We start from the raw sequence: 8567 nt of genomic DNA on the forward strand, positions 1-8567 counted from the left end.
ACGAACTGATGGCAGTCATATAAGTACGATTCAAACCATGCTAATGCACTTCCATTAATGCCAACAAAGTGTTCAAGTCTATGCAAAAGAATGTTGTGGTCAATTGTGTCAAACGCAGCACTAAGATCCAATAAAACTAATAGAGAGATACACCCACGATCAGATGATAAGAGCAGATCATTTGTAACTCTAAGGAGAGCAGTCTCAGAACTATGATACTATGTCTAGTATCTAGTATAGAACTATATCTAAATCCTGACTGGAAACCCTGGTGGTCTATAGTGCACTGTCTGATGCGATACTGTAGCTGATGGCTGATTGGTTGCAATTTTATCTCTAATAGTATATAGATTTTAAGAGTTAAAGTAGTTCATAAAGTCATTACTGCTGTGGTTTTGGGGAAATGTCAACACTTGTTGAGGCTTTATTTTTCGTTAATTTAGCCACTGTATTGAATAAATACCTGGGGTTATGTTTGTTTTCTTCTAAAAGAGAAGAAAAGTAATCGGATCTAGCAGTTTTTAATGCTTTTCTGTAGGATAGGTTACTTTCCCGCCAAGCAATACGAAATACCTCTAGTTTTGTTTTCCTCCAACTGCGCTCCATTTTTCGGGGCTGCTCTCTTTAGGGTGCGAGTATGCTCACATGTTGTCTAACCCCAATAGAGTTCAGAATGTCTATAAATGCTGATCCCAATGCATCTTTTTCATTATCAACATGGATATTAAAATCACCAAATATTAAAACTTTATCTGCAGCCAGAACTAACTCGGATGTAAAATCACCAAACTCTTTAATAAAGTCTGTATGGTGCCCTGGTGGCCTGTATACAGTAGCCAGTAAAACATAACAGGGGATTTATCATTAACATTTGTTTCTCTGGATAATGGTATATGAAGCACCATTACTTCAAACGAGTTATACTTGAAGCACGCCCTCTGATAAATCCTGAAAACGCTGTTATAAATTGAAGCAAAACATCCCCCTTTGCCTTTTAGACGCGGCTCATGTTTATAACAGTAATCTTGGGGGGTGAACTCATTTAAAATAATGTAATCATCAGGTTTTAGCCAGGTTTCTGTCAAACAGAGCACATCTATATTATGATCAGTGATCATATTATTTACAAAAAGTGTTTTCGTAGAAAGGGATCAGGGGCCTGTTGCAGAAAACTAGGATAAGGGATTAAGCCAGGATATCTTGGTGATCCTGGCTCAATTGATCCGTAATCCAGTTGCACTAAAGCTGGATAGGGGGCAGGAGGATATGTTATGATATAAATTACCATGGAGATTTATTCTGTGGAGTTAGCCTGCTCCAGACCAGGCTAAATTCCAGGATCTATTTAATCTCATCCCTAATGTCAGTCAGCAGTCACCACAAATGGAAACCAATAGTTATTTCACTGCTCACTATACATTGTTATCACATATAACTAGACCCTCTGTCATTATTTAAACGTTTGTGATCATTAATTTCAATCATTTTGGATAATGATTTTTAGATGATGTTGCTATCATTAGATAATTTACAGTTTCCCATAGACTATAAGGCTATATATAAAATGATAGAATATTAGGACCACAGAGGGAAAAAAAAGACAAGTCATAATATTGTAACCAGTTGTTTTAAAGGAGGACAGTTGTTAAAATGACAGATGTGGGGCATTTCGTGAAATTGTACTTCAGTATGGTTTCATAAACAAAGACATGCTGATGTGCCAGAATATTAAGTATCACATTGTCATAAGTATCAAAACTGTAAAAAGAATATGTAGCTTTTCTGCAGAAAGAACCAGCCTCATAAATTTATGACTAACCTTTTTCCTCTGTGTGGCCCTAGTACTCTGTCATATAAACAAATACACAAATACACATTCCATATGAATATAAAAACACAATGTGTAAAATTATGTTCCTTTATTGAATAAGGACAAAACAAAGCAGGTAAACCATCAGCTCCTTTCAAAACTGAAGTCACAGTGACTCTACAAGATGGAAAGCACAGAATCAAAGCATATTATACAAAATGATACATATACATTCAAAGGTCTGTATATAACACACCCTGCATGTCTGCACACTAAAATAAATGCAGGACAAATCCATACACATCAACTGAACAGACAAATGAATGGATGCAGTAGCCTCCCTGCAGCCTTGTATTACACACAGTATACCGCACAAACATCATAAGAGGCCAAATTCGTAAAAAAACGAACCCAAAAAACCCCAAATTCCTCTGCCACCGCAGGACATATTTAACCAAAATTGAAAGCACACATACTAACTAAAATAATTCAACACATATTGGTCCCTCAGCAGCCGACCACTGTCGTCATCAGGGAAGATTGCCGGATTGTCCCAGTCCATGGCTGGTGGCACTCTGGGGGCCCTCTCCTTCCTCAGGCAGGCCACATTGTGGAGGACAGCACAAGCCACAGTAATATCACATGCCCTAACAGGGCTGACCCTTAATTTGTGAAGGCAGTGAAAGCGTGCCTTCAGGAGGCCAAAGGTCATTTCAACTCTGGCCCTGGTCCTGGCATGGGCATGGTTGTAGGCCTGCTGTGCTTCCTGGGGGTCTGTGAAAGGTGTCAGGAGAAAAGGCTGGCAGCCATACCCCCTGTCTCCCAGCAACACACCAGAGAATTCACCTGTCAACACAAAATCTCATCATTACTACCTCATAAACACAGTGATATTCTTGACACAGCCATGATGGTTATAAATAGGGGTTGTGTGGCTTACCTTGTGATAGGCACTGATAGATTTCAGAGGCCCGAAAGATTCTGGAGTCATGGACTGAGCCAGGCCATTTTGCCACAACATTGCTGATCACACAGTCAGCATTGCAGACCATCTGAAATCATAAGATGAGGAATATTACACCAATCAATGCACATCACTGGCAATGCAGAGTGTTCGTCAATGGACAATATCAAAAAGTTATGTTCACCTGAACATTAATGCTGTGAAAGGATTTCCTATTCACAAAATCAGCCTCATGGGCACCTGAGGGGGCTTTTATCCTTATTTGTGTGCAGTCCACTGCACCAATGACATTGGGGAAACCTGTCACACAAAGTAATGAGTATCCTACTATGTGTTAACAGTTGTCCTGTAATTTGTAGATCCTCTTACCTGCAATCCTATAGAACTCCTCTTTGATGTCACAGAGTCTTCTGTGGCCAGGGAAGGAGATGAAGACATCTGCTAATGCTTTGATAGCCAGACACACACTCCTTATTGTGCGGCAAATTGTGGCCTTGTTCAACTGTTCTGCATCCCCCACTGAGTACAAGAAGGCTCCACTAGCAAAAAAGCGCAAGGCCACACAAACCATTTGCTCCACACTCAGTGCATGGCTCCGTGCAGTGCGGTGCTTAATCCTGGGACCCAGTAGTCTGCATAGATACCTGGTGCCATCTGCAGAAAACCTGTATCTTTCATATAGATGGTCATCAGGGAAGGCCAGCGGGTCCAACCGGTCCCTGAAGACCCTTTCTCGCCTGAAGGCTCTCCTCAGCACAAGTGCTTCTTCATCCACCACATCTCGCAAGAATGGGCATGCCATTGTCAGAGCAGAAAGAAACACACAATTTTGGGCCTTCATATAGGCTAGTGGCCACACCTTGTGCTGGGGGGGTGGGCAAAAGAGGCCGGTGCCTTATAACGATGACTTGGTTGTACTGATTGCTGGGAAAATAAAAAAAAACCTTAGAAAGATGCCACCGTCCTGTGTGCTCACAATAAGAGCTCATATGTCATGGCTCACTTGACTTTACGAGAATATACCTAATTTTTATTTTGAGCTGTGTCATCTTCTTGGAGCTGGGGGAGGAAAGAAAAATAATGATTAATACATTTGTGTTACAGTTAGCATACAGTGTACATTGAAGGCATATCTCACCTCCCTCTCAAGTTTTTTTATTTCAAGGTCCAGTTTCCGAATTGTCCTCTTTTTTTATTTCGGACTCCAGTGCAAGATTTTCCATCTTTTTCTTCTTGTACTGAATGTCTATGTCTGCCAGTTCTATTTGGCGCCGGAGGTGGTTGCCATACAACTTTCTGATAGCTTGTGAGCTCTGTGAACACAATACAATTAGCGCAGCTGGAATTTGGCAGGATGTGGTGTCCTTTTATTAATACACACTATGTTGCCAGGCTGGTTTTCCCACTGTATAGCATCTGGGTCCTGTAAAAGAAATTCGATTTTTTGATTTTGATGAGGACTCCTCACCATTGTAGAGTAAATAGTACTTTCACAGTCTTAACATGATACCTCATGCCTTCTGGAATCCAGAGAGATGGTCTCCTCCTCATCATCGTCTCCATCATGTGCTGTTGCTGCTGCACTGGGGCTTTCACCCTATCACATTTAATCGGATTCATATTGAAGCTAGTAGACAAGACATGCCAGGCCTACAGTATGCCTTTGATGGAGTACTCACTGGATCAGCATCGTCTGGTGCTTGTGCTGGTGGCTCTAACAGGAACACAGTGCTGCCAGACACTGCAAGGCAATAGGTAAACCAAAGTCAGACAGTCCAAATTGATTCAATATGAATGTGGTTGTATCCCATGTAGAGATGGAAGGACATACCTTGAATGAAGCGGGTGGCATCTTGGGAGGAACCTATGCTCGTCTCTTTCCCCCCAGGGATCCCCTCTAAGACGGGCCTGCCTTTATTTAGCTCCAAGGCCATGTCCTCTGCTGGGGTAAGGTCAGCCTTAGGTGACCCACCACCTGTGCCTTGTCTGTGGGTATTCTTTTTCACTGCTAAAACAGTACAGACAATGTGTGAGCAGGCACCTTCTGTGTACAATATATGCTTGTGCTTTGTTAAATATTAGTCAGGGACCATACCATTCTGCAGAATGTTCTTGTATTTGATTTTGACCTGCTGCCATGTCCGTTTTGGCCCGTTCATGTTTAATCTACATCACACGCATACACACGCATACACACACACACACACACACACACACACACACACACACACACACACACACACACACACACACACACACACACACACACACACACACACACACACACACACACACACACACACATTCTTTATCACAAGAACATTTAATGGAGTCACACTGCAAAAAATGACTTGGTATTTTTGTCTTGTTTTCAGAAAAAATATCAAAAAAAAAAAAATCTTAAATAAAGATGTATTTTCTTGATTTGCTAAATGACCTAGCAAAATAAGTATAGTTTAGACAAAAAATATAAACTTTAAGTAAATGTGTGCTTAAAACAAGCAAAAAAATAAAAAATCTGTCAATATAATAAGAAAGATTATCTTGAAATAAGTTTAAACACTCCATAAACACTTAATTTTAGAAAAGTTCTCTTGTTTCACTGGCAGATTTTTTTGCTTATTTTCCTAGGTAATTTTGCTCAAGAAAATATTTAAGATTTTCTTTAGATATTTTTTTTTTTACTGAAAACAAGACAAAAATACTAAGTAAGAAAGACATTTTTGCAGTGCAGTGAGCAACCGACCTTGGGTCCTTTGAAAGGCGCTATATAAATTAAAGTGATTATTATTATAGCTCATCTATTTATTCAATTAAATTTTATTTATATAGCACTTTTCACAATTGTTTCATTCTGTCAAAGCAGCTTTACATTAATAAAAGCAGGAGAAACAAAAAAAAAAAAACGGTGGACAACATAAGAAGCAGAGTACAACGGCTAAGATTCAACCGTACTGAGCGTAGTAACGTTAAATAATAATGTAAGGCTTTAATAATAATTTATCATAGCTTTATACAGTGTGATGGAGTTACTTTACACAATTTCACTCATATCTGCAGTGCATTTCAATTAAAAATTTAACCGTTTCATAATTACAGTACAACTGCGTTTTTGGAGATGTGAATTAAATATTTGAATTGTAATTGTGATGTTTCAGCGGAGCGGTGAGTGTGTAATTGTGCACTACTTACGCATTCAGGCGGTCTGCAATACTTTGCCACGCTTTTTCTCTTTGCTTTATCACTGTGGCGGTGTTGCCTTTCTTCTTAATTATATCTTTTACCTCCTCGTATGCCTCCATGAGGATTTGTGCTTCCGACGGGGAAAAGTACGCGGCTCTAGTTGCCATGGTAAATCAGTTAATCTGTGATCTGTGGCGGGGTCTATTTGAATGAGCCGTGAGCGTGCACCTATCCAGGATTGGTTTCACCTGGCTTAATGAATCCGCGTCTGCTCATCCTGGCTTGGTCTTTGTGCAACCAATTAAGCCTGGACGCACATGTTTTGGCTTCATTGAGCTCAGCTGAGTCATTTATCCCAGATGTCTTAATTCTACTTTTGTGCAACAGGCCTCAGATATTCAATAAGCCAAGCTTTATCATTTGTTTATCCATATTGCATCTGTTTTTTATTTGTTGAACCTCAATTAAATTGTTAATCTTAACTTGGTTTGGACGGTTTTTGTATTTTCTAGTTTGGGGAACAGACACAGTCTCTATAGTGTGATATCTAGGTGAAAGAGTCTCTATGTGCTGAGAATTAACTGACCTCTGTGACGTGAGGCAGCTAGCAGACGGTCGGTTTAGCCAGTCTGTCTGCTTCCTGACCTGGGACCCAGTTAGTCAAGTATAAACTCTAAGACTATTTGCCATATTTCTAGAGAGAAGAGTGGCGCCACCCCAGGAGGGATGAAGACCATCTCTTTTCAACAGGTCAGGTCTGCCCCAAAAGCTCGTCCAATTGTCTATGAAACCTATGTTATTCTGTGGGCACCACTTAGACATCCAGCCATTGAGTGATGACAATCTGCTATGCATCTCGTCACCACGGTAAGCAGGGAGGGGACCAGAGCATATTACAGTGTCTGACATCGTGCTTGCAAGTTCACACACCTCTTTAATATTATTTTTAGTGATCTCTGACTGGCGAAGTCGAACATCATTAGCGCCGGCATGAATAACAATCTTTTTTTTTTTTGTGATTCTTTATTTATTAAACATTTTGTGTAATTAACTATTTACAACAAAGCCCAAGATCGCCCATAACCATAAGACTAAATATACATAGAATAGATACATATGACAAGAAATTAAAATAAAACTGAATAAAACTTAGAAGGATCTCAAAAACTTCTTGATAAAGTCTCAATAAGGTCTAACCAAAATTGTATTGTCTTTCTATTGGCTCCGAGCACTTTAGCTGTGGTGCACTCCAGAAGGGCAATGTCCAGTAGATATGACATCCAGATAGACATAGCTGGGGTAGTTGGTTCCAACCACATTTTTAGGATAACCTTTTTAGCAGCAGTAAGGACAACGGACAGAATCCTCCTTTGATTGACAGATAGTGACAACGAAGAATCATCCAGCAGAAGAAAATTCAGAGGGTCCTTTCGAATCGGAATCTTCAGAAGATCTGTTAGTATGTCCTGGACTGAGGACCTAACTGACTCAATTTGAGAACAGTCCCAGAACATATGCATATATGTACCTAAACTTTCATTATTACACAAGTGACAAAAAGGGTCAGATTTTCTTTTCATTTTATATAGTAAACAGTGTGTGGCATATGCCTTATAAATTAATTTATAATGTATCATTTGGTGAGCCGGATTTTTTGAGGTAGCAAAACAATTCCCCCAGACAATGTCCCAATCGATCACAGTGTTAAGCTGACTCTCCCAGAAGTCCTAAATCAGAATGTTCGAGTACTGTCGTACCACAAGTGATTTATAAATTATGCTAACAATACCCTTAGAAGCCATACTGGAATCTATCCAATCTATCATAGGATGAGAAGATATTTTATTCGACCAGGGTACTCCATATGCTTTTAGCGCAGATCTCAATCTTAGATACAGAAAGAATGAAAATCCTGGAAGAGAGAATTCATCCTTTAAAATCTGAAAGGACTTAAGTCCATAATCACTGTACAAGTCTTTCAAGGGTATAAACCCCACAATTAGCCCCGCATTTGGAAACAAAGGGTTTACTACCCGTACAGAGATTACTATTATGCCAAATGGGGGTAGAGTCACAGTAGGAATCTGAAGCTTCCATGATCTTTTCTGCCACTCTCCATGTTTTGATAGAATGGCATATAATTGGACCAAACTTTTCCAGAGCTTTCTTAGGTATTCCAGTAAAAGGTAAATCCTGTAGATGCAATGGGTAAATAAAGGCCCGCCATGGCACAGGGGAGTCAACATCCATCCATGTCCTAAGTGGTCTCATTTGGTATGTTAAATAATAGGACCAAAAATCCGGTAGCGATAAGCCTCCATGAGGTTTTAGCCTGTGCATTGATTTGAGTCGAATTCTAGGCCGTTTATAATTCCATTAAAATTTTGTTACTGCTGTACGAAGCTCTTTAAAATAACCAGTAGGTGGTGCCAGAGGTAAGGTTGAAAATAAAAAAGCTCAGCCTCAGAAGTATATTCATCTTAATAGTTGCTATCCTACCATGAAGAGCCAAGCAGAGTGGAGACCAACACAGAAGATTGCTGGAAATCTTTTCCATAAGAGACTGGTAGTTCCACTTAGAAATGCGAGATAGCGAACAAAAAACTCTAA

General features: G+C 39.8%; 1 protein-coding gene and 1 long non-coding RNA gene across 2 annotated transcripts; both read right to left on the minus strand.

Moving 5' to 3' along the window:
• Positions 1-2040: 2040 nt before the first annotated feature.
• LOC132130867 (putative nuclease HARBI1) lies at positions 2041-3576 on the minus strand. The gene is made up of 4 exons (XM_059542705.1): positions 3144-3576; positions 2959-3074; positions 2751-2862; positions 2041-2656 (listed from the first exon to the last, which is right to left on the minus strand). Exons 1-4 carry the CDS (start codon positions 3574-3576, stop codon positions 2286-2288), a joined length of 1032 nt encoding a protein of 343 aa, XP_059398688.1. The 3' UTR covers positions 2041-2285.
• Positions 3577-4739: 1163 nt separating this feature from the next.
• Positions 4740-6160, minus strand: LOC132130487 (uncharacterized). Its single transcript, XR_009428721.1, has 3 exons — positions 5967-6160; positions 4870-4940; positions 4740-4782 (listed from the first exon to the last, which is right to left on the minus strand). It is a non-coding gene; the product is annotated as an uncharacterized LOC132130487 (long non-coding RNA).
• Between the last annotated feature and the right edge of the window lie 2407 nt (positions 6161-8567).

Source organism: Carassius carassius, chromosome 47 (assembly GCF_963082965.1).
Source record: "Carassius carassius chromosome 47, fCarCar2.1, whole genome shotgun sequence".
Taxonomy (NCBI): Eukaryota; Metazoa; Chordata; class Actinopteri; order Cypriniformes; family Cyprinidae; genus Carassius; species Carassius carassius.